General features: G+C 28.4%; 1 protein-coding gene across 4 annotated transcripts in view; it reads left to right on the forward strand.

The window, feature by feature from the left end:
- The first annotated feature begins 10,562 nt into the window (after positions 1–10,562).
- Positions 10,563–27,827, forward strand: part of LOC117174870 (serine/threonine-protein kinase SIK2-like) — a 29,465-nt gene continuing 12,200 nt past the window's right edge. For all 4 annotated transcript variants that reach the window (XM_033364276.1, XM_033364278.1, XM_033364279.1 and 1 more), the window contains exons 1-6: positions 10,563–10,676; positions 20,137–20,321; positions 20,817–20,963; positions 24,824–25,144; positions 27,027–27,150; positions 27,252–27,460. In XM_033364276.1, the coding sequence (XP_033220167.1) occupies positions 20,196–20,321; positions 20,817–20,963; positions 24,824–25,144; positions 27,027–27,150; positions 27,252–27,460 (927 nt within the window). In that variant the 5' untranslated portion in view covers positions 10,563–10,676; positions 20,137–20,195. The remainder of the gene's footprint in view (positions 10,677–20,136; positions 20,322–20,816; positions 20,964–24,823; positions 25,145–27,026; positions 27,151–27,251; positions 27,461–27,827) is intronic.

Consider the following 27,827-nt stretch of genomic DNA (forward strand, 5'->3'; position numbering starts at 1 on the left):
TTCCATTTGAGCATCCTTCAATCGCCTTTTTATCGGGAAAACTTTACATGTTAGTAAGAAATCGATACTACGTGACATTTTTAGCAGGATTGGAAATTCCTTACATCGCGAAGAATTGCGAATAAATTACTCACAAATTCATTCATCGTCATAATTCATTGAATTTATGAGCAAAAAAATATAAACCTCTTCATCATCTATAGATAGAAAACTTCTTAAGGAAAAATACGAAATGTCGTAAAGAAAATTGTTCGCTCCTAAAGGTACATTTCAAATTATCGTGCAACCATATTTTAACTACGTCAATGCTCAGCTGTCATGTAACCTACTTCCTCATTTAAAAAATAATTATAATAATTGCGGTCAAAAACACAATCTTTTAGATCAATTTCACTCTAATGAAATAAAGTGACATTAATTATGTACGTCATTATATTAAAACAACATAATAAAACACGCAATATATTTTTAAACTCTGTAAAATAAAAGTTACTATTTTTCTGTGGACTATTAATTTTCTATAAATTATAACAGTGAATTATGAACTTTGCTAAATTATCATGATTTCTTAATTAAAAAATCGGACATCGAGAAAAACGAATTTTTCTATCCACAAATGTCTGATTAATGCATTTATTTATTAAATTTATGTATAATATTACCCAGAATGATCTTAAGAGAAATTTTCTTCATTATAATATTGTTTCCATCTAAATTTCTTGCAATATAACTTGAAAACCGTAAAATTATTAAAAATTATAGACCTTCAACCAATAATTTTTTTATAACAAATTTTTTTGTTTATTTTATCAGAATGAAATATATTTAAGTAATGTAAATCTCTGAAACTTAAAAGATTAGAAGAATTTTCCTATTATTGACAAGCACTGGAAACCTCAAACAGAAAAAATCACCATTTTTTCGTCATTATTATTTCTTTATCAAAAGTTGAAAAACTAAATCGAAAATCAGACTTAACAGCTATCTTTAAAATTTTATCAGCTTTCTTTCAACCTTTTTCTTCCAAATCGGTCAATATTTGTAGGCTGTGCGTTATTTTGATAAAAAAAAGTCATTTTTCTCTACTCTGTGCAACGGTAAAGTTTGATCTAATCACTTAATAAATTTGAAAATCACTTTTATATTTCATACTTCACACTCTTTCTCCTCCTTTCCTTTATTTAAAGAATTATTCTTTCCCGATTTCAAGAAACTTCCCTTTTTTCGTTTTTTCTCTCAATTGCGAACTGAATTCAAAGAACTCAGCAAAAAAATCCAACTAGGATATATTTATGGTTTGAAAATTATACATTTATATTTTTGATTCGAAATTCATATCGGTTACTTAAAAATTCTACCACACCCGACTCTCGATTTAGTCACTCGAAGTTTAGTAAGTCCTAGAACTACTGGCCCACGCAGTTTCTCAACACGCGGGGCGAGAAACGATTGCGAATCCGTTAAAAAACACCACAGCAGCGTTGCAGAAAGGCGCAGTGCGTAGGTACTCACATGCGGAAAATGCGCAATATTATGCATTCCAATTGGAAACGGTTCAGGCGGCCATGCTTGATTACATTTCGATATTCGTGATTTAAGCAAAAGGCTATTTGCAGGCAACCCACGACAAAGTAGCTAAACAGAAAGTAGGGTATATTTCGTTGACAGTTTGATTTTTTTATGCAACTATTTTATTAAAAAATCATCTCTTTTGCTCACAAATTTAACAATTTGGTTGAAAATCTAAGTATTTCATTTATATGAAATTAATTTTAATAGTTCAGAAATCATCTTTTGGTCTGAATGAAATAATCTTCTTGGTTAAAAATTCATCCTTTTTGGTTAGAAATGCAACTGTTTGGTAGAAAATGGAACCTTTTTGGTTGAAAATTCTACTGTCTTGTTAAAATTTCTTCTTTTACGTTAAAAAGTTAACCACTTGGTTTAAAGTTAAACTAATTAAAAAAAATTGCATTGTTTTGTAGGAAATTCGTCTTTTTAGGTTGAAAATTCGAAAATTTAGTAAAAAAATTTGAACTCTGGGGTTCAAAGTAAACTTGTATGATGAAAATGCAACTACTAAGCGACACGTATTTTTTTTTATCTGCGGAGAAACACTTTAAGGGGGTGAAACATCCCCTCAAAGATAGGGGTCTCAAGTGTCGATTGTATAATTTTGCGTATAAAAACCAGATTGATTTCGATCAAACCTACGGTAAAAGTTCCCCCGTGATGAAAGATGAATAACGTAATTTTCTCAAAAAATATTTAAGAAATGAAGGGTCGTAAACCACCCCTACATAAATTTAAAGTTGTACTAAAAATGTTTAAATTCACAGGAAAAAAGTTTTTAAAAAAATATTTTGCACTTAAGACAAAAATAAAGTTGGGTTTGGACAAAAAAAATTTTTAATTAGTGAGAGTAGCTACCCCTAACTTTGTTTTCTTTTGTGTCTATGATAATATCTACTTTCCATGCATAAAAACATTGGGAAATTAGTTTTATAACGAAGCAAGTTTAAGAAAGTTGATCTGATATGAATAAAAAAATTACGCAGAGGTAAACAACCTCTGCATATTTTTAAATGTGCTACAAATCGTTAAATTCATAGAAAAAAATTTTTATAAATATGTTTTTTGCACTTGGGACAAAATTAAAGTTGGGCTTCGACAAACATTTTTTTTTTTTAATGGAGGTATCTACCTCTAAACCCTTTTTATTTTGTGCCCATGATAATATATACTTTCCATACACAAAGGCAATTGGAAAAAGTTTTATAACGAAGGAAGTAAAATAGAGTCTATCTATCATGAAGAAAAAAATTACGCGGTGGAAACTTCTCCTCCTAATTACGTGTGGAATTTCAAAATATGTCTAAAATCGAGCAAAAAAACAACAAAAAAACCTGTTGAACACAAAAAAGAGGATGAAGCTATTTACTGCAAAATATATATTTTTTAAATTTTCCTCTTATGAATTTAGCAACTTTCAGCAATTTTAAAAATATGTAGGGGTAGTTTACCCCCAAGTAATTTTTGTATTCATATTGGATGAACTCTATTTTACTTCCTTCGTTATGAAACTAATTTCCCAATTTTTATTGTGCATGGAAAGTATATATTAACATAGACACAAAATAAAAAGTTTTAGGGGTGGCCACCCCCCATTAATTTTTTTTACCATTTTTTTGCTGAAACACGTCAACTTTATTTTTGAATCAAGTGCAAAATATTTTTTTTTCCTGTGAATTTAAGTATTTTTAGCACAACTTTAAATATATGTAGTGTTGGTTTACCCCCTTCATTTAAAATTTTTTTATAAAACTACGTTCTTCATCTTTCACCTCGAGGAAACTTTTCGATAAGGTTTGGTCGGAAAGAATTTAATTTTTATACACAAAACTATACAATCGACCCTTCAGACCCCTAACTTTGAGAAGCTGTTTCACCCCCTTAACGTGTTTTTCCACAGATAAAAAAATACGTGTCGCTTAGTTTTTCGAGTACTACAACATATATCAGGGAGAATCAAATCGGCGAGGTACACCTGGAGTACCTTCCCTGTAAGTTGAAGATTCATCTCTTCCGTTGAAAATTTAAATCACTGTTAAAAATTCAACAATTTGGCTGAAAGTTCATGTATTTTGTTAAAAATTCGTCCCTTTTGTATGAAAAATAATCTTCTTGTTTTAAATATTATCCTTTTTTGTTAAAAATGCATGTGTTTGGTTGAAAATTCATCTTTTTTTGGTTAAAAATGCAACTGTTTGGTTGAAAATTTTTTTGTTTGTTAATTTTTCAAATATTTTGTTAGAAATTAAAATATTTTCAAAAAAATTTGACTAGTTAGTAGGATATTAACTTTCTGTTTGAAAATGTAATTATTTGATTAAAAATTCATCTGTTTTGTTCAAAATGAAAGTATTTGGTTGAAATTTGAACTACTTTGTTAAAAATTAAGCAATTGCATTTTAAAAAAAAAAGATTAAATTTTTACCATAAGAGATTAATTTTCAACATGTATTGAATATTCAACCAAAAAATATTTTTTCGTTAATGAAGAAAAAAAATTTCATCCAAAATGTTAAATATTCAAGCCAAAAATATGAGCTTTCTATAAAACAGTTCAATCGTCAACCACCACATATTAATGTTGAAACAGACAGTTCCAATTTTAACCAACAAATTGATCGTATACCAAGAAAAAAAAGGAATATTTTACAAAATATATCAATTTTTGACCAAATAGTTGAATTTTTAACCATGAAGATTGATTTCTGACGAAAAAAGACGAATTTTCAACAAATTACTTACAGTTTGAACCAAGTAGTTACCATATATAAATTACAGAACATAAATTTTAACCAAAAATAAAAATTTTTATCACAAAAAATTAATTTTCAATAAAAAAAAGAAAACGAGTGTTCTACAAAACAATTGAATTTTCTAACAAGCACTTAAATTTTCTACCAAATTGTTGAATTTTTCTAGCAATAAAGACGAGTTTCCGACAATACTGTTGAAATTTTAACAACAAAGTTATCTTTTAACTGAATAGTTAAATTTTCTACCAAATTGTTAAATTTTCAGTAAAAAGAACAAAATTTTTAGTTATAAGAAAATACAAATTTTCAGGAGATTATCTGAACTTTCAATTGAATATTTTTTTTATCTGGAAAAATTAACTTTAAAAAAGAAAAAAAAATTAACAAAATACTTCAATTTTCGACCAAAGAAATGAATTTTTAACTGAAATGTGCCAAATATCTAAAACCCTTAGCAAAGAATTTCAATCTTCTAAATTTCTGGTAAAAATAAAATAAAATTATGTTCGTGATAGTTCTTCAAAATGTTTATGTTACTTTAGTTCTGGATAAACTTGTCAAAAAAACTAGCCACAAATAGCTCGCTTCACGCGCTTATAACATCATTCTTATTTTGATGGCCTAATTATCAAATTAGAATATATTCTAATGGACTTAAAGTACTATAATATATAATCAATCGTTTTAAAATAAAATAAACATTAAAATAGCTACATCGTCTTTTATACCATTTTAATGTTAATTTTAAACAGCTTTTAGCAATTTATTTACAGATTAATTTTATATAAATAAACGGTGTCATGCTAGCATTAATTACAAGCAATGAAATGAATTAATAACTTAATTTAGGATTTTATATAGTAATAATATGCTCTTAAATGACAAATACTCAAAAAGAGATATAAAAAGAGATATATTTTACGAAAATCGAACTAATAATTGAATATTATTACTTATAGAATACTGAGCTTCAACGTAACTATTATCATAAAATACGTCAATAAAAGTCTTATGTTGAGTTTTACATTTACATTAAAAATTATTACGACCCAATACAAAGAATATTTTTAAGGATTACTTTTAATATTGCCAAATTTGTGCAGCAATAAATTTTAATTGAATTTTTAAAATTAAAATAAACGTAAATATTTTTACGAATACCGAGACGATAAGTTACAAAAATAAACAAATATCGTCCAATTTTGTGTCACTTTGTACTAAAATAGTTTCTTTTATCCCAGTCTGTTCAAAACAGTTTGAAATAAATGTCTGGTGAAAACAAAACTTGGTTTTGTTTAAAATTAATTAAATATATTAAAAGATGTGCTATATTTATTAAATTCAAATTTTTTACGTAACTGCTACATTAGGATGAAATCACATAACCCAATCTATAATCTTTCTGTTATATAACAGTTACATGATTTTTTAAATTGGACTATCGAACAATATTACAACAAAATTTTCTCTTATTTTGTTAGAATTATGTTGTCAGTGACGTTCAATGATGGTTAATGACGAAAATTTGTGATCCGATATTTTTTCCTAATTTTATGAACTGAATAGACAGAACATAGGAGAAAAGTGTTCACGAAAAAAAAACAACTTTTTTTTGCTAATTGCATTAACATAAATGTTTGAACAAGCCAAAATTAAAAAATCAACCGAAATAAATCTCTTTCCAAGTAGGGCTATTTAAACAAAATGCACCAAAACCCGTTCAAAGCTAAACTGTGAACAGATTTTTGTCCAATAAAATCGATCCTCCCCAATTTTTTCGTTTTTCGAAAAAGGAAAATCCATATTTTAGTTCTTTTTTCAACGTTAACACGTGCCCGCGAGCTCTTGAAATTAACATGAGGTTTCAAATGGGAAAAGCTCGGTTTTTCTTAAAAGTGGAAAAAAAGACGTACTTTTCATAAACTTTTTGTGAATTAAAATATAGCCATCTCTTAAGAAATGTTTAAGTAATAATTTTTACCAAATTACATTTAATTTTGAGCCCCAATACCCTTTTATTGTGCCCAGAAAATGCAAAACAATGCAAAATAGCAGTTTTCTGTCAGAATAATGATGAATATGGTATTTTTAAAACGTTTTCAACATGAATTATTCTTCATCGATAAGTCACGAGTTTCCAAATATTCATTAAATAATTTGAATTGTTTAAACAATTATTATTTATTTAAACTTTGTTTTTCCTCCTTCAAATGCGCTAAAAGTTATTATTTTCTGGAATTTATGACACAATTAACATAAGTCGAAAGTAATATATTTCTGAAGAATATTTGGTTATCATTTAAACAATTTTTATATGTTTACAATATTCTTTCCCCTGTAAAGAATCAAAATTGATTATTTTCTAGAATTAATAATGCAATTAACGGATGCTGAGCGTAATATTTTTTTATAAGAGTATTTAGCAATTTTTTAAACAATTTTCTTCCCTGTAAATCGTGAAAAGTTATTATTTGCTGTAATTCATTAATTACAGCAAATAATAACTTTTCACTTTTCAATTTTTTCAATTGTACCATTGTACAATTGAAAAACACTATTTTGGTAAAAAGTTTAACTATATTTGGATGAAAAGTAACTTTTTTATTGACAAATCGTCTTTTTGACTTGTAAATTTAACAAATGAATGTACATTATTTCTTTCTTGATTCAATAAATCGGCTTTTTTGTTTCAAACTTTATATTTTGGTAAAAAAAAATCTCATTTACTTTGTTGTAGAAAATTCAATTATTTTAGTAGAAAAATTAATCTGATTTGGCTGATGGTTCAGCTATTTTCTTGAAAATTCGTCTTTTTTCTTCAAATTCAACTGTGATTGATTTCCAATCAAAAGTTTGCATGGTTGAAATATCAGCTATTTTATTTCTTTCTTAAAAATTAATCTATTTTGGTTGAAAATTCATGTATTTTGTTAAAATAAACAATTTTGGTAGAATGTTCAACTACATTGTTGAACAATAAAAAACATTTTTGTGGGATATTCAGCTATTTTGTTGAATTTTTTTTTATTGAATATTTTGTTCTTCTGGGGTATAAAATACAAAAATTTGGTAGAAAGGACCCCGCACCAAATGTACAGTAAAATGGCCACCGGTGAAAAATTCTACAAAAAAAATTTTTTGTATTTTCGAACCTGCAAAGCAATAATTCGAAGGAAAAAAGTAAGAAAAATGCACAGTTTTTTTACAAACAATTGTCAAAGTTTCAATTTTTACATGTATTTTAATAGAAAAATGCTGATTTTCGTGAACAGTTTTTTTTCTCCTAAACTAATAGTTGGATTTGGTTCAAACTTGCACATTTTTACCATCATTCCTACCAAAACAAAAGGTTCATATCCAAGATCTAGAAAGATAAACGGTTTATGGGGTATACACCATGATATAAGGGTGTTTTCATACCTGAAACACCCAAGTATGGAAATTATCATTTCTTAGTAACTAAAGTCACTAGGTATTTTTTTCAATTACTAGGGTATGAAATAACTTTCAGATAAGTAGAGGAAGTGTGCATGTCAAGAAGTTGTTTAATCATCTCTTATTTAGAGAAGCAGAGAAATTAACTTTTCGTAAGGAATAAATCACCAAAGATCAGGCTTATAAAAAAACATTAAAACATATGCAGGTAGCCTTATTTATCAGGATTTGCAGTAGAATTTATTTTCAGGGTCATTTAATCATCCCCTAATTATTTAACCAAGGAAATCGGTATTTAAACGGGATAAAGTACCAGATTTTTTATTATAACATTGATGAACAGAATCACTTTAAAATATATACAGGTAGCTTTTTTTTAGCAAGATTTGCATTAGAATTTATTTACAGAGAGAGGGAGAGACAGAAACTATGTTTATAAACATGTTTATGAATCATTGGACATCCCGCGTAAAAATGTGCTTGTAACTTAATGGTATGAAGAGTGAAGAGTTTCTTGCAAGCTTGTCTTATTGCTTCCCTTGTGAACTGTTTTAATCAATAATGAATTAATAAAAAAATCTCTGGTGCTTTGTTCCGTTTAAAATATTGATTTCCTAGGTTCAGTAATTAGGGGGCGATTAGACGACCCTGAAAATAAATTCCTATGCAAACCCTGCTAAAAAACGCTACCTGTACATATTTTATGGTGATTCTGTTCATCAATGTTATAATAAAAAATCTTTGGTACTTTAACCCGTTTAAAATATCGTTTTCCTTGATTTAATAATCAGGGGATGATTAAATGAACCTGTAAATAAATTCTAATGCAAATTCTAATAAAAAATGCTACCTGTGTATATTTTAAAGTGATTCTGTTCATCAATGTTATAACAAAAAATATTTCTGGTACTTTATCCCATTTAAAATATCGATTTCCTTGGTTCAATAATTCGGGGATGATTAAATGACCCTGGAAATAAATTCTAATGCAAATCTTGATAGAAAATGCTACCTGTATATGTTTTAAAGTGATTTTGTTGATCAATGTATTAATAAAAAAATCTCTGGTACTTTAATCCGTTTAAAATATCGATTTCCTTAGTTCAATAAATAAGGGGTGATTAGGCGACCCTGAAATTAAATTCTTATGCAAATCTTCCTAAGAAAAGCTACCTGTATATATTTTAAAGTGATTCTGTTCATCAATGTTATAATAAAAAATCTCTGGTACTTTATCGCGTTTAAATACCGATTTCCTTGGTTCAATAATTAGGGGATGACTAAATGACCCTTAAAATAAATTCTATTACAAATCCTGATAAATAAGGCTACCTGCATATGTTTTAATGTGATTTTATAAGCCTGATCTTTGGTGATTTATTCCTTATGAAAAGTTAATTTCTCTGCTTCTCTAAATAAGGGATGATTAAACAACCCCATGACATGCACACTTCCTCTACTTATCTGAAAGTTATTTCATACCCTAGTAATTGAATAAAAAATACCTAGTGACTTTAGTTACTAATAAATGATAATTTCCATACTTGGGTGTTTGAGGTATGAAAACACCCTTATATCATGGTGTAAACCCCATAAACCGTTTATCTTTCTAGATCTTGGATATGAGCCTTTTGTTTTGGTAGGAATGATGGTAAAAATGTGCAAGTTTGAACCAAATCCAACTATTAGTTTAGGAGAAAAAAAACTTTTCACGAAAAACAGCATTTTTTTATTAAAATACATGTAAAAATTGAAACTTTGACAATTGTTTGTAAAAAAACTGTCCATTTTTCTTACTTTTTTCCTTCAAATTATTGCTTTGCAGGTTCGAAAATACAAAAAAAAAATTTTTTAGAATTTTTCACCGGTGGTCATTTTACTGTACATTTGGTGCGGGGTCCATTAACTGTTAAGTTAAAAGTGAACTTTTTTGTTGGAAATTTAACTCTTCTGTTGAACGTTCTTCTTTTTAGTTTAAAAATAGTAGAAAATTTAACTAGTTGCTCGAAAATTAAGTTTTCTGTTAAGAATGAACATTTTCGGTATGAAAATTTAACCCTTTGGTTGAAAATCCATGTATTTTGTTAAAGTTTTTAATATTTCGGTAGAGTCCAACTGTACAGTTGGAAAGCATTTTTTCTGTTTGATAATTGATCATTTTGGCTTGGAAATTTAAATATTTTATTCAAGAGTGTTCTTATTACGAACAAATTCATATTTTTTGTTAAAATCACAACTCTTTGTTTGAAAAAAGTAACTGAAGAATCTTTCTTGGTTGGAAATTCAACTCTTCTGTAGAAAATTCATCTTCTCCGTTAAAAATTCAACTAAGTTTGTACGTATTATCATCTTAGTTTTGATTTTTAAATTATAAAATGCAGGGATTGGAAAAGTAACTTTTTAGGTACCGTTACAAATAACGTAACTGTAACTAGTTACCTTTTATCACCCAGTAACGTAACTGTAACTAATTACTCAAAAAAAGTAACTTACCAAACACTTACCCCTTTTACCAAAAAAGTAACTAGTTAGAATAACCTAGTCATTTACCACTACTCGCAATTTTACGTCACTCAATCTTACGGGTCTGGCAAGTGAGTACCGACGTCCCTGAGTCAATGACGTAATGCGTGCGTACGAACTCGCCAACGACGTTGAGTCACGAGGCTCCAACGAGGGTGGGAGGCAAGACAGGTCTATTGGGGTAAAATTAGGCGTTGTGGGAGGGTGGGAGGGGGTAGAAGACCCACGGTAGCGGGGGTTAGTAACATGGCTGCCAGTCAGTCGGTATCGAACCGCCTGGCCGTAAAGAACCGATACGGTATGACTCCCAGTACGAGGGCAAAATCCGGGAAGTGAAAAAACGCTTCACCTCGCCGATGGAACCGGGCATCGATAGCCGTTCTTCTACGCCAGGTGAGACAAATGAACCCTTCGTTTTTTAAAAAAGCTTACCATTTTTCTTTTTAGTTCTTTTCGTTCCGAGTATTTATAAAGCTTTCGATCAAAAAATGACTACTCGACGAGGGCTTCATATGTTGTGACATTTAGAGCGCAGTCTTAACTGTTCAGAGTAAAATTTTAAAAGTGAGGGAGAATAAGGGTTGTCAAAAAAATGTGATTCCGATCCGTGAATCTTCGCGTTTCCGGCCCTCCGGGATTTCGCGGCTCTGAACGACCCCGCTAAGTCAATAGTCGAGAGGCCGTCGTACGATGACGTCAGTAGTGAATTCGCGTCCTATCGTACTTGTTGCAGGGTGCTATTGGCCTCTATGCACTGACCTCTGAGAAAAAGAACCAAAGTCAATTTCCGCATCACTGATTTGATGTAGTTTGTGAGGTGACTTTTAGAAAGGAGGGTCAACATTTTTCGAGCGCGGAGCTGATGGGGGGTTGATGGGGGTTGGAATTGAAGGATGGCGTAGGCAGAAGGATAGAGGGAGTGAGAGGGAAATAATGTGGTGTCAGAGAACATTTTTCGGTCTGAAATTTAATTGCATTTATTACGGATAAACGAAGTATTACATATCTTTGTACAATATCCAAGCAACAAAACTATTATGAATTTAAAGCATGTAAAATTTAAAATTCATAAATGTATCAAACTTTTGATGATGTAAAATTTAAAATTAGAAACCCTTTAATTTATAGGGCATTATTTTTCAGCTATCATCTGCTTGGGTGATTTATAACTCTGCTGATACCATAATTTTTTAAGTTTTAAGTAGAAAAATGTTTTCAATTACTTCAATTTTTAAATTTCATTATTTGTTTTAAACTTTTTCCTGGATTGAAAAAGGAAACATTTTTAAATCCCTTTTTTTATTTGGAAGGTAGGAAATTTTGGTTTTTATTTTTTTTTAGAATTTGAGAAGGGAGTTTTTTTATTTTCAATATTTTCCTAATGACGAACGTAAAGAATTTTTTCAATCTTTCTGAATCGGAAGAGGGAAATTTCTTGTTTTTAACATGTTCATTTAATGGACAGGATAAAAATTTGTGTATTAATTTTGTTTATTCATTCTAAGAGGGAATTTGTTGCTTTGAATTTATCTTTCAATTGGCCTAGGGATATTTTGTATTTTCAACATTTTTATTGGGATGAAGGGGAAAAAATTCTTTAATTTTCACTTTTTTCTGAAGATCAAAAGGACTTTTTTTATTTTCAATTTTTTTTAATCGAAAGAGGGATATTCTTTATTTTTAACATTTTTATTGATGTGAATGTGATCAAATTTGATATTTTTAGATTTTCGTCTGCGATAAAAAGGGGGGAATTTTTTAGGTTTGTCTACACGTACCGAAAAAATCCTGCTATTTTTACCGAAATTTCGATACAAATAGCCCCTTTTCCAGTTCCCCCTATTCGTACCGAAAGAATCCGGCTATCTGTGAATCTGAAAAGGTTAGTTTTTACATTTATTAATTTTTCAATCTAAAACGTTTAAAAAATGTATTTTATTTAATATTCTTTAATTTGAAATTTGCAAAAATCTCATTATAAAGTATCCGCTGGACCGAGAAACAGGGAACTTTTTTAAACCAGGAAATGACGGCGTATTATTTTTTACTGAGAATTCGACCATATCTTAGAAGAAAAATCTATCCAATCACTTGAAATATCACCAATTTCATCACATAATATAATGCAATATTCAAAAAAGTTCGATTTCAACTTTTCTTAAATGTTAATTTAATTTGTTGACTCTTTGAATTATGCAATCGTTCAGTTGACAATGTGTAATTATAAAATCTTTTACTTAAATCTTTCCATTTGCGTAATTATTTTTAAACATAAATTTTCAATTTAAAGAATTTTAAAATTAAGTTTCGAAGGCTTAAACAATTAAAAATTAAACAGTAATTGATTTTACAATATCAATCTGAATTAGTTTAAAATTAAACAGTTTACAGATTTTAACGTTAAATATCGAACTATTTGAATTCGAAAGCCTTAGTATTTAGACAAATGTAAACGTCCTATTAAAACTTCATAAAACATTTTCTTTCTTAAAATAATTTCAAATAAATAGATTTATTATTAAAGGCTTTTGTTCAAATTCAAATTCTATTCAAATGTTGTTTCAGTCTAAAATATTTCGTTTTTAACCCATTTAATTCAAAATTTCTTAACTAAAAACCAAGAACAATTTTTTAATATTTAGCAATATTTATCTCTTCATTTAATTGTTAAAATTAGCCATTTTAAATAAAATATTCAAAATCAGACTTTGACCGTTACAATTTTAATTATACAATTAAAAAAAACCTTCAAATCGTAAGTCAAAATGTTCAATTTTGTATTTATAAATGACAGATAAATAATTATTAATTGAAAACGACTTGAAATTAAAATAAGTTAACTTCCAATTTAAAAATTGCTCAGTTAAAAAAAAATTTATTCTTCAATTTTTAATGTTTGTCACTTGAAAGTGCTTAAAATTATACAATTTTAAAAATTTACAAATTTATTGATTGATTCTTTAATTTAAAGTATCGAAGGTGATAACGTATCGCAGATTTATATTCTTTATCAATAAGTATTTGAAGTGTTCAATTTATAAAACTTTAAATTTTTGAATTTGCAATTCGGTTTTTATTACTTTAAATGAAAACTTTTTTAGCATTTAGCGCTCGAATTTTGTTATTTCTGAAATCTTGAAAAAATTTTACGAATCGAAAAAAACTGGAAATTTTATTCCGCGATTAAAACGGTTATCCTGTAAAAACGACAAATTTAATTAAATTAGAAGACAAATAAGCGCGTGCATCGAGCTCGATTTTTATTTTTTTTGTCTCACGCAATTTTCAAATTAAAATATAAAATCAATATTAAGGACAAAGTTGAGTACTTCATAGTATCTTTTATCTAAAATAATATAAAAGAAAAACAAGGAGAATATTTTTGAGGATTGTTTAATATGTATATCTTATCTTCAGCGGCTATTTACAAAATACCCCCCCCCCCCCCCCTAATGCTTTTTTCATTGTTGTTAAGATGGTGAGTGATACTTCAACACTCCCTTCCCCCTTAACTTATCACGTGTTTTGTAAATAAACCATCAGAATTAATATATATTATGTTTGTAAAAATAATCAAACCTTATTTTTGTTAAAAATACCAATTTCTAACGAAATACACTGACATAACATGAAGGATTTTAAATTGATTTTTTTAGAATAACAGATTTCCTGTAAAAACACTTATGTAACCTGTAATTGTTCAAATATTATCAATATTATTTAAAATCGAATGATTTTTTATTCATAAAAGCAACTTTAGATGAAAACCACTAACATAAGATAACAAAAAAGTGTTTGAAATTGTAAATCCTCATTTAAAAATGCGAGCACATATCCTAAAATTCTTCAACATTTTCTATCTTCTTTGAAAACCAACGGTTTTTTCTTAAATGTAATGACATTTTGTATAAGATTCCAGCAAAACTAAAAATTGTAAAAAAATTCGAATTTAATGTCTTTGAATCATAATCTGAAGAATAATGATTATCTTAAAAATCAAATGATTTAAAAAAATTTTAAACAGTACAACTCATTAACTAAAAACCCTAAGATAAAATAACCTTAAATTGTTTCAGATTGTAAATCTTCTTTGCAATTAATTTATTTTTTTGTAAAATAACCGATTTTCAGTTTTAAAAAAACGCTGGCATACCCTATTATTGTTCAAATTTTGTAAATATTCTTTAAAATCTGATGATTTTTATGACCAATATCAATTTTTGACGAAAAACACTAATATATCATAAGACCTCAATTATTTAAGATTGTAAATTCTCTTTTGAAAATTCAAAAATAACCTAAAATTGTTCCGAAAATTTTCATCTTTGAAATGCAATAATTAATTTTTAATATTATTTGAAATCTAATAATTTTTTATTAAAAATACCCATAATTCCCGGCGAAAGACACTAAGTCAAAAAGAAAATTGTTCAGAATTGTAAATCTTCTTCGAAATCTAATGATTATTGTTTAAAATAACCGATTTCGTGAAAAAAAATAACATTAATATAAACTGAAACTATTCAAAAATTTCAAATCTTGTTCGAACTATAATGATTTTCATAATGAAATAACAGTTGTTTTTTTTGCGTAAAACTCTAACGTAACTTAATTAAAAACCAAAATGCGCATCGCTTTTAGTTTTTTTTAATGTCAAAAAATTACCCCTACTTAGGGGTCGAGAAGAACCCAAAAAAATAAAATACCACTAAATATAAAGTCATTTTTCATTGGATGATATGAAAATGGTTTTATAATTATTGGTATTTTCTATTTTTTGGGGTCTTCTCAACCCCTAAATGGGGGATTTTTTTTTAATTTGTAAAAAGCGATGCTCATTTTGGTTTCAAATAACGAGTAATTTGATACCTGTAACATATTTTTTTATTTTTTCCTCAGTTCGCTAGGGAGGTTTAAAAAATAGGCTAGCTTTGTTGTTACTTAAATTAATGATATTTTTTCAATGAGTTAAATCTGTATCTACAAATTATAAATAGTTAATTTAGAGAAAAAAAAAATCTGTTCTCTACTATTTTCCAATAAAAAGCTATTATATAACCTAACTTTACAATCTATGTATAAGTGTGATATCTTTAAAAAGAAAGTTTCATAAGATATTAACTCGCAGACATAAAAATATCTTTGTCCTTCACGGTTGATCTAAATCCCTTTAATCTACTCGATAAATAGTATATACAACAATTATTATAGATCTCTGCGTCATAAAATCAATAAATACTCCTTGAATAAAGTTAGATGTTTAATCACGATCTCATATTTGATTTCAATTCTTAAAGAAAAATAGCAAACTTCAACTCTTTTAGAGTCTTGTAATAAACTTTTAATTAATTATCCATAGCGCTATGCTTGAAATATCGAGATATTTCTGAACTCTAGGTGTTCGAACAAATTCTGCTTTAATTATGAAAGTCACCGATACCTATTTACTTGCATTCGATATACCATTTTTATTTAAAATGCAGAAATGCTCTTCTAATTATTAATATTTATCTTCTTTTCCTAAGTTAATAATAACTATGAATGTGAATAATATTTTTTAAATAACCTTTTAAATACATTTTTCCTTTATTTTGAGAAATACTGGTAACTTAAAAACAAAAAATGTATATTGTTTGCCAGAAAAACTGGTTTACAAAAACTTTTATTTAATTAATACAATACAATTTTTTCTAATAAATTATAATAATAAAGTGCTGTTGCAGGTAAGAGATTTTCAAAAAGTCAGGGAAGGTCAAGGAAACCCGGACAAAGTCAAGGAATTTACAAATAAACTGAATTTGAAATTTTTTATTTTGTTTCAAATTCAACAGTTTTGTTAAGAAATCATTCGTTTTGTTTGAAAATTCGTATTTTTGGATTGAATTCAATAGTTTTTGGCTTAAAATAGAAAACTTGTTTAGTTTAAATATAATCTATTACATTTTTCATTGAGTTAAAAACGTGGAACTACTTTCTTAAAAATTCAATTTTTTATATATGATTCATCATTTAAGTTATTAAGAATCTTTTTAATCAACATTTTACTACTCTGTATTGATTTTTTTGTGTTAAAATTAGTTTTTTAAATTGAAAATTGAAATATTTTACGTTTGGTTGTAAATTAATCTTGTTCGTTGAAAATACATTGTTTTGGTTAAAAAGTTAACTGTTTCGTTCAAAATTTATTTGATTCATTCATTTTTTATTGATGATTTAACTTTTCTATTTTTGGTTAGAAATTCATTTCTTTGGTTGAATATTCCTTTGTTTTTTGCTAAAAATTTATTTTTCTAACTGAAAATTTGACTATTCTATTTTTGGTTGTAACTTTTTCTTTTTAATGAACAAATTCATTTTTGCTGTTGTTGAAAATTCTAATATTTGGTTCAAAAATCATTATTTTGTTGAATATTCATTATTATGGCTAAAAATTCATTTCTTTGGTTGAAAATTGAACTATTTTATTGAAATTTTTTTAGAACAAAACTAATTTTTTAAACTGAAAATGCAACTGTTCTATTTTTGGATAAAAATTCATTTTAATTGGTTAAAAGTTCTTCTCTTAACTGAAAATTTTCCTTTGACAATTTATTTTTTTAATTAAAAATTAAGTATTCTATTTTTGGTTATTACACTATATTTTTAGCTGAAAATTCAATTATTTTGTCTTAAATTCGTCATTTGGGTTAAAATTTCAATGATATGGTCAACAACTCTTTTCTTTGGTTAAAAATATTATTTATATATATTTTTTTTGTAATGAAATGTTAAGTAATTTGCTCAAAATTAGTTTTTTATTCAATTAAAAATTAATTATTTTGATTGCGAGATGAACCTCAAATTTAAATAATTGAGTTAAATATTCCATAATTTTATTATAAATTCATTCTAATTTTTTTAACTGAAAACTTAACTATTCAATTTTTTGTGGAAAATTCATCTTTATTAATTAAAATTTTATCACGTTGCCCGTGTGGAAAAATGGAGGGGGCCCCCGTCAGGGTCCGCATGGATTGCCCTCATGCCTTGTGGAATCCATGAAGGCAATCCAGACGTGGTCCCTTATGGAAACGACATGCTAATCCATCGGGGCCCAACATGGGCTTCCCTCATGGATCCCTCGTGGTTGCCACCATGAAAGCCCTCTTGGTTTTTGTTTGCCAGTGCTGGCACTTGTACGGCGATATCCCTGAGATGATAAAACTATTTTGTACTGGCCTGTAAGTGTTGGGTCAGCACTGAATATAGCTACTGGCACAGTGCTACCCCAATAGGAAATTCACCATGGGCGCAGTACTGCGTCAGTGCCAACTAGTACCATACTGCTATACTCTAACTATATGACACAGGGTATAATCTAAGCCTCATTTAGAACTGACCGAATCCCTATTATACGAAAACTAAGAACAAATTTTAGCCGTAATCAATCACTTAATCAACTCACTTTTTATGGCCGTTATGTGCTAACATATCGTTTAAATTTGAACAACATCGTTGTGACTGCGCTTCGGTAGCAGGTGCTCCAATTTTTCTCTCTTTTCTCCCTCTATCAACTTTTGAAATGTATTTTTGCACTGCCCATAATCAAGTTTTAGAACTGACCATTTTTTTTTAGAACTGCCCTTTTGGTCAGAGCTGCCCGTTAGATTATACCCTGATATGACAAAAAAGGTATTAAAAAATAAATATTAATTGATTGCGAGTATTTTGACTACAATCATAAATAGTCCTGTGAAGAGTGAATATATATATATTACATTTAAAAAAATTGTATTACAAATCAAATTTCTAACGCTACGGAGTATACATGGCTACATCTATCGCCTAACAGTCGGGAGTGCTAACCACTGCGCTAAATCGACAAGTTGAAACTCGGTGAAAAAGCCATCCTCATAAGCTACAATTCAGAAAAGTTTAAGTACCAATTTTTAAGACCTCTTTTTCTAATTATTTATTATTATACGACGCTATGTAAATGTAAAATACACCAACTGTTAACAGGAATATCAATAAAATAATTGTTAAATAAATAATTTATGTCGATTACCATTTTTCATTGCTTAATATTTCGTTTTTTCACGTTGCAGGCTACTTTACAACTTTTTACAATGACGGGAAATATAATTTTTTATTAACATTTAAAATTTTGCATAAAGATGAAACTTAGAATTTTTTCTTAAAAAAAGCAGGAAAAATGTGTTTTTGGGACAGATGTATTTATCGTTTTTTTTTTAATTTTAGGACGCATGAACCATATTTGTAAACGTGTTTTTTTATGTCCATTTTGAGGATATAAAATATTTACCCTTCCGACTTAGAAATTTTAATCGTTGATCCGCAAGGGCAACCGACCTGAGTCCCTTGCGAGGGCCCCTATGGAACATCCATATTGTGAGAGTTCGAATTGCAGAAAAGTGTAATTAAATTTTTGACAGAAAATCATTATTTGTAAGTCTGAACTCATAAAATCTTAAAATTAATAGTGTCAATGAAATATACGTGCTTTGTACTTTGAAATTTGAATCGTTAATCCGTGAGGCAACCTTGCTGGTTCCCCTGCGGGGGCCCCTATGGAACATCCATATTGTGAGAATTCGAATTTCAGAAAAGTATTGTTCAATTTTTGACATAAAATCATTATTTGTAAGTCTGAACTCATGAAACCTTAAAATTAGTACTGTCAAAAGATATTCACCCTTCGAACTTAGAAATTTTAATCGTTTATCCGTGAGGGCAACCGAGCTGGACCCTCGCCGGGGACCCTCATGGAACATCCATATGGTGATAGTTCGAATTTCAGGAGAGTCATTCAATTTTTGACAGAAATGCATTGTTTGTGACGCCCCCCACCGGGGGCCCTCGTCCTAAGAAGTCTCGGCGAGGCTTTTTCCACACGGGTGGTTGAAAATTAAACAATTTTTTTGAAAATTCGTTTTTTTGAAAAACTTTTTTTTAACAAAAATGTAACTATTCCGTTTTTTGTAGAGAATTTATCTTTTTTAATATAAATTTGTTCTTCTTGGTTCAAAATTCATCTATTTGTTTGTGAATTAAAATATTTTGTTGAAAATTTGTCTTGTTTGGTATGCAAGTGATCTTATTAGTTGAAAATTCAACTATTCGGTTAGAAATTTATTTTTTGGTTAAGCATTAGTCATTTTCATTAAGAATTCATTTTTTTCTTGTTTAAAATTATTTTTTCTTAGTAAAAAAATATTTTTCTTAACTGAAATATAGCTATTACACTTTTTCTTGGAAATGCCTATTTTTTAGTCAAGAATTCAATATTTTGTTGAAATTTTAATTTTTTGGTTTAATTCAACCTTTTTTATTTAAAATTAAAATATTTGTATGGTAACAGAAACTATTAAACTTTCCGTTTAGAATTTACTGTTTTATCGAAGATTCATCAGTTAAGACGAAAATTTAACTATTTTCTTGATAATTCCGTTTTTTCTTGGTTGAAAATTAATTGCTTTAATTGAAAATTGAATTGTTTTATTTTTGATTAAATTTTTTTTTATTTGAAAACTCAACCATTTGGTTGGAAATTAATGTAGCTTATGTATGTCTTACATAATTTGTGGATGATCCCTTATAAAATGAATATGACTAAAATAATGACTAAAGTGTTGTGAGTTCAATTGTTTAAAATAAATTTAGAAACAATCCGTTTTTTTCATTAGTGTTATTGATTTCCTAGCTATAAGGTTATTTTTATACCTCAAAGAAAACTTTAGAACTGTAATTGTATAGCTAAATGTATGACTAGAAAATTTAATTATCCCTATATTGATTGTTTAGGATTGCAAGCGTAATCATAACAAACAAATTATTTTTGATAATTTTTCAGAGAAAGAAAAATAGAGTCTATGATTATTTTAGACTGGAGAATTAAAATCTCGCTAAAAAATGGACGCAGGAGGAGGAGCAAACAAGAAACAAATCCGCGTCGGTTTTTACGACATCGACGGTACCATCGGCAAAGGAAATTTTGCCGTGGTCAAATTGGCAAGACATCGAATTGCCAAGACAGAGGTAACTAACATATAAAATACCTGAGTCAAATAAAAAAATATATATAATAATGCAATTTAATTTATAAGTAATAAATTAATATAAGAACGAAAAGCAATTTAAGCTATTGAATTTTCAATGTTAATGTATTTTTAATTAATACAAATTTCTATCTTAAATCGATTATTTTTGAAAAATAACTTTTGTAGCGCAAGAAATAATCTGCTCAATCCGTATTTGAACCGGGAACGCCACTATAGATGCCCGGTTCAAAGCCGGGTGACAGATGATTTTTTCTTGTTCTTCTAAATGTATTTATTCGAAATAATCGTTTTGACATCGAAAGTATGAATTAAAAATTCGGATATCAAGATCTTTAAATGGTAATGACATCTTCCAAAATTTAATTACATTTTAATTTATCTGTATAAGTTGGAAATATTTAAATAAAAGAAAGATCAATTAATTTTCTTCTAACGATGTACTTCTGCCTTGATAAAAAAATTCTCTTCACAGGTAGCTATCAAAATCATCGACAAGACTCAATTAGATCCTACGAATCTCGAGAAGGTTTACAGGGAAGTTGAAATAATGAAGCAATTAGAGCATCCGCACATCGTTAAGTTGTATCAAGTAATGGAAACCAAAAATATGATATACATGGTAAGAATTTAATACCAAAAAATAATCCAATTTAAACCCAGAAACAGAAAGTTACAAATGAACTTAAAAAATTTTTTTTTAATATTTGCAAAAACAAATTATTCTAAATTTTACAGTCTTTAAAAATAAAATAATTTTATAATTAGACATTCGAAACTGCTGAATTATAAATTAAGAAGTTTTCCGAATTTAACATTTGGAACTTAAAGCTTTTAAGACTTCAAATTTTTAATGTTCAAATTAAAGAATATTCAATTGGAAACCTTAAAAAATGTCAATATTATAAAAAACGTTAAAAATTAAAAGGTTTAAAGTATGAAGTATCGAAAATTAGTAATATTGTCAAATTGTGCATTACAGTTTTTAAAGTTCAATCATTGCAATTTTAATTAAAAAATGTAAATCTTCAATTTCAACTTTAATTAAAAAATGTAAATATTTAATTTCAATTTTCATCTTCATTTTTTTTTTATTTTTGCAATCATATTCTTCAGAGTTTAAAAAAGGTTTTAAAAAAGTGGTTAATTCAAGTCTCCATAATTGAACAATTTAAAATTTGACACTTTAAAAATGAAACAATGTTAGAAATAGGCATGCAGACCTACATAATTGTAAATTTAAAATTGTTTCAAATTTAACATTTCAAACTCAAAATCTTAATTTTAAAAATTTTGAAAGTAGAAAATCGTTCAAATTTTCTGTATTAATCAAGTAACATTTCAAGTGATTGAATTGGTATTTCTTTCAAGAATTAATGGGATTTAGGATACAGAAAATCACTCATTTTCATATTTAAGACTGATAAAATATAAACATAGTAATTATTCTAAAATATGTAAAAAATGAAATAATTTAAAACATTAAAAATTAAATTTTATGAATTAGGAAGAATACAAAATTAATAATTCCTCATTTCGATTTCAATTTAAAAAAGGTAAATCTTCTATTACAATTCAGTAAGAAAATTGTTCAATTCTGAACCGTTTTTAAATTGTTAATATTTTGCAAATATTAATGAAAAATAAAGCATTATAAATTGTTAAAGTTCAAACGCTTTTAATTTATAACTGTCCAAGCATCGAAAACTGTATTAAAATAATTTTTTATTTAAAAATTAAAAATTAGGAAACTTAAAAATGGAATTTTATTAGTAACCATCCTCAAATGAATTCTATTAATTCTATATTTTTATAGAAAATAATAATTACAAATAAGTGAAAATAAATAAATAATTATAAATGAAATTATAATTCTATAATTCTATTCTATCCATATATTATGAAAGCATATTTTCTATTTTTAATAGAAACCAACACGCACTCTACGCGCGCAATTTTAAACATTTGAAATCATGGCAAAAAACATATAACAATTCCAAATTGTTCAAGATTGTAAATGTGATTATTTAAAACACGTGAACATAACCTAAAGTTGTCGAAAAATTGTAAATATTGTTTAAAATATCATTTTTGTATAAAGTATTAAAATTTCTGACGAAAAACACTAGCATCATTTAAAATTGTTAAAAAATGATCAATCTTCTTTGTAATACCTAATGATTTTTAAATAAAAATTTTAATTTTTGAGAAAAGCACTATCACAATTTGAAATTGTTCAACATTGTCAATTTCGTTATTTTAAACAAAACTATTTAGATTTAAATATAATCACTTTTTACTAAAAATAGTAAAAAATACGGATTTCCTGTACAACTGTAACGTAAACTACACTCGATAAAAATGGTAAATTATTTAACTATATTACTTTTATTAAACATATAAAAATTCCGACGCTTGGGAAAAATTCTCATAGTCCAAAAAGTTCCTAAGTATATTTTAAATTGCCTCGAATTATTCCTAAATTTGAAAAAAATTCCCTATTCATTTCTGAATTTGTAATTTCAAAAAAAAAATATAATTTCTAAAATTTTGAAAAAATTAAAAACAAATTTCCTACAAATCTTCCAGATTCTTTTTTGATCATTTTCAAAATCTTTCAGAATTTTTTGAAACTTCTTAAATATTCTCTTAAAATAAATATTGTAAAATAATAAACCATTAACCAAAGGACCCCGCAGCAAATGGAAATGAAATGGCTTTCGGTCGATTTTGGTTCAACTTCGTAGAATTGTAGTTCTCAATGTCTTGACCAATAGTGTTAAGGGGCACAAGGTCCGAAAATGTACAGTTTTCAAGTTATAAAGGGTTAAACATCCAACCCTTTTGAGAAACACTACCAAATATCTCGAAAACTGCAGCTCTGCGAAAAAAATGTTCCCTATGAAAGTTATTGGGCTCTAACGGGGAAATGCAAAGAAAGTCATGGCCTTAAGACACAGGTCATTTTTCAAAGTCATTCAATGTGAACTTGTCATTTATTGCTAATATTCAGCCAATAAAGACAAGATATAAAGAGGAAATTAATATAGAACTCATAAAGGCAAGAAATGAGAATGACTTGCTCAATAGCCAGCCAATGAAGGAAAATAATGAAAAGAATGTTTTCAAGACACACCCTTCTTGACTATCACGTAACTTACGCCCTTCTTGAATATCCTGGACAAATTTTGCTGTCATTGGCTATATAATGACTAAATCGCACTCATGACTTGCCTTCATTGGCCCGACATTGTCTAAATCAAGCTCATTGCATGCCTTCATTGGCTAGATATTGACAACATCCTGGACAAATCTTGCCTTCATTGGCTAGATAATGACTAAATCTGGCTCATGTCTTGCCTTCATTGGCTAGATAATGACTAAATCGAACTCATGACTTGCCTTCATTGTACCGATATTGTCTAAATCAAGCTCATTGCATGCCTTCATTAGCTAGATATTGACAACATCCTGGAAAAATCTTGCCTTCATTGGCTAGTAAATGACTAAATCTGGCTCATGTCTTGCCTTCATTGGCTAGATAATGACTAAATCGCACTCATGACTTGCCTTCATTGTACCGATATTTTCTAAATCAAGCTCATTGCATGCCTTCATTAGCTAGATATTGACAACATCCTGGACAAATCTTGCCTTCATTGGTTAGATAATGACTAAATCGCACTCATGACTTGCCTTCATTGTACCGATATTGTCTAAATCAAGCTCATTGCATGCCTTCATTAGCTAGATATTGACAACATCCTGGACAAATCTTGCCTTCATTGGCTAGATAATGACTAAATCTGGCTCATGTGTTGCCTTCATTGGCCGGATATTGTCTAAATCAAGCTCCTTTCATGCCTTCATTGGCTAGATATTGACAACATCCTGGACAAATCTTGCCTTCATTGGCTTGATAATGACTAAATCGCACTCATGACTTGCCTTCATTGGCTGACTGTTGACTAAGTCAGTTTCATTTCTTGCCTTTATGTGTTCTATATTGATTTCCTCTTTATATCTTGTCTTTATTGGCTGAATATTAGCAATAAATGACAAGTTCACATTGAATGACCTTGAAAAATGATCTGTGTCTTAAGGCCATGACTTTCTTTGCATTTCCCCGTTAGAGCCCAATAACTTATATAGGGAAAATTTTTTCGCAGAGCTGCAGTTTTCGAGATATTTGGTAATGTTTCTTAAAAGGGTTGGATGTTTCACCTTCTATAACTCGAAAACTGTCCATTTTCGGACTTCGTGCCCCATAGCACTTTTGATCGAGACATTGAGAACTACAATTTTACGAAGCTTAATCAAATTCGACCAAAAGCCATTTCATGGACTGCATTTCATGGCTGCGGGGTCCTCGAGTAATCTTAAGCAATTTTTGTTAGGTAGGAATTAATTTTTGTATACAAACTTTGAACCATAAAATTAAAAAAGCATCCATTACAACTTGTATTTTTATTTGCTGCCTAGGTTTGTGAATATGCAAGCAGAGGTGAAATATTCGATTATATAGCGAGATATGGAAGAATGGGAGAGCCACGAGCGCGATCCACTTTTGCTCAAATTTTATCTGCTGTTGAGTATTGTCATTCGACAGGTGTAGCTCATCGAGATTTGAAAGCTGAAAATTTGCTTCTCGATGCTCAGATGAATGTAAAAATTGCAGATTTTGGATTTAGTAACAGGTTTACACCTGGAGAACGTTTGAGCACCTGGTGTGGTAGTCCACCTTATGCTGCTCCTGAGGTTTTTCGAGGAAAACATTACGCTGGACCCGAAATCGATGTTTGGGTACTTATTTCAATTTTACCAAAAAATATTCTTCAAAAACGCTCTTAAAAGTCCTTTCAAACTTCCAATACAAATTAATCTGCGATTTTTGAAGAATTAATTATTTCAATTTAGGCATTTTATATTTTGAAAACGAAAATTTAGAGAGTTCCTATTTTTTTAAGTTCAGGGACCATTTTAATTGAGAAAAAAATTGCCGATCATTTCCTGATGAATGAATTTGTACCTTTTATAATCTGAAAATTTTAAATAATTCTTTTAATTTGTGTAAGTTCGCGATATCATTTTCAATACTCTAGAGTAAAACTAATCCTCCCTTTTAACTCACATTAATAAAAATGTTAATAATGTAAGATGTCCCTCTTCCAATTCTTCACAAAATTGAAAAAAAAGTTAACATCTTTCATATAATGTTAAAAATACCAAATTTGCGCCCTACTGCATTTAATAAAAATAATAAAAACAAAAAATTGGCCTCTGAATTCATAAAAACAATTATTAAACAAAATTTTGTACCTACCCACTTAAAAAAAATTATTCATAAGAAAAGAAGTGCCTCTTTCAATTATGTAAAAATTGTAAATATGAATTTCCTCCCTTCCAACTCAATAAAAGTCTTAAACCCCCAAAAATGTCCCTCTTTCAATTCAGAAAAAAATTTGAAACTCGAAAGTTACTTTCCAACTCAATAAAATTGTTAAATATAAAAATTACCTTCTTCCAATTGAGAAAAAAGATTGAAAATTAAAGGACCACCCTTCAACTCAATAAAAATTCTAGAAAGAAGAAGTTTTCCCAAAAAAATTGAAAAATTTTCTCCCTACCAAGTTCCAACCAAATAAAAACCTTTAAAATTAAAAAATTACCCTTTTCCAATTTAGAAGTAAATGAAAATAGACATTTCCTCCTTTTCAACTCAATAAAAATATTCAAAATACAAAACTGCCGCCTTCCAATTCAGTAAAAAAGATTGAAAATAAAAAGTTCCCGTTTCAACTCACTAAAAATACTAAAAAGACAAAATGGCCTCTTCCAATTAAAAAATATAATAATAAACAAAATGTGGTCCCCTCCAATTCTATAAAAAGCCTCAAAGTGAAAACTGTCCCTGTTCCAATTCAGAAATAATTGAATACCGAAATTTCCTCCCATCAAACTAAAAAAAAATCTTAAAAACAAACAAATTTCCCTCTCCCTTTTAAAATAATTAATAATAAAAATGCCCTCCCTTACAACTCAATATAAATGTTAAAAGAAAAAATAATCTCAAAAAATTAAAAAATTGAAATTCCCTCCTTTCCAAATCAATAAAAATGTTAAAAATAAAAAATTACACTTTTCCAATTCATAACAAATTGACAAACAAATATTCCCGCCTTGTAACTCAATAGAATTTTTAAATACAAACAAATTTCCCTCTTCCGATTCAGACAAACGAAAAATTTCATTACTTAAAACTCAATAAAAATGTAAAAAAAAGTTCCTCTTACAAATCATAAAGAAATTAAATACCATCAATTCAATGTGTTGAAAAAAGAATATTTTAGAATGAATCAATATTTGACTAGCTGACTTTGATCAATTCCAGAATCGTCTTGTAAAATCAATTACTGTTGAATTTTTAACACTAAAACTGCAGTTCAGTTTTAAAAATCATGTTTCAATTTATATTCACAATTGCTCAACTTAAAACATTCTTATCCAAAAATTTGGAATTCAAATGCTTTTAATGTTTAATTGTTCAGGACTTCAAATCTGTATTTTGAAATTCTTTTAACTGAAAATTTACGCCTACAAATATTGAAAAAGCTAAAAAATCAACTTAATATTTAAACAAAGTTAACATAAACAATATCTTTAGTTTTTGACAATTATTTTACAGAGTCTTGGTGTTGTTCTCTACGTTTTGGTCTGTGGAGCACTGCCTTTTGACGGATCAACTTTGCAGTCTTTGCGAGATCGTGTTCTCAGTGGTAGATTTCGTATTCCATATTTTATGAGCACAGGTTTGTTGATTACTTGTTATAATTATTATTTTTTAAAAACTCTTTTTCAATTATATCAGCTTTCTAATTACAAACAAAACATAAAAAATAAAAAATTGCAGACTGTGAGAGCCTCATTCGAAAAATGTTGGTCTTGGAGCCATCGAAACGATACACAATTCCGCAAATCAAAAGACATCGTTGGATGGCTGGAGCAGCCGACGGAATTTATACAGCAGCCTCTACGATACCAAGTTCACAACAAGAACCCAACGATCAGATCCTGAGGCTCATGCACAGTTTAGGAATAGATATTACTCGCACAAGAGAGGTACATTTACAATTTTAGAAAATATTTCTCATTATCTAACAGACAGAAGAAAATGTAGCAATTTTGTTATGATGATCAAGACTGCCAGAGCCTGATTAACTTTAGAAAATTAGACAAAGTAGGCGCCATGCCCTATAAAACAGGCACTCCTCACATTTTAACCTTCGCTTCCTATCCCTTCCCCACTTCTGCCACCACTCCTCATTTCCCAGCTAACATCCCGTTTTAAGTCATTTAAAGTGAATTAAGTGAATTTAAGTGAGTTTGAAAAAATGCATGGACATAAAAGAAGCTAGAGAAGTATGCCAGGACAGGAAAGTATGGCGGCAAATCGTTAATAAAAAGAGTGTCAGTAGAGTGAATGACG

This window comes from Belonocnema kinseyi, chromosome 6 (genome assembly GCF_010883055.1).
Source record: "Belonocnema kinseyi isolate 2016_QV_RU_SX_M_011 chromosome 6, B_treatae_v1, whole genome shotgun sequence".
In the NCBI taxonomy this organism is placed as follows: Eukaryota; Metazoa; Arthropoda; class Insecta; order Hymenoptera; family Cynipidae; genus Belonocnema; species Belonocnema kinseyi.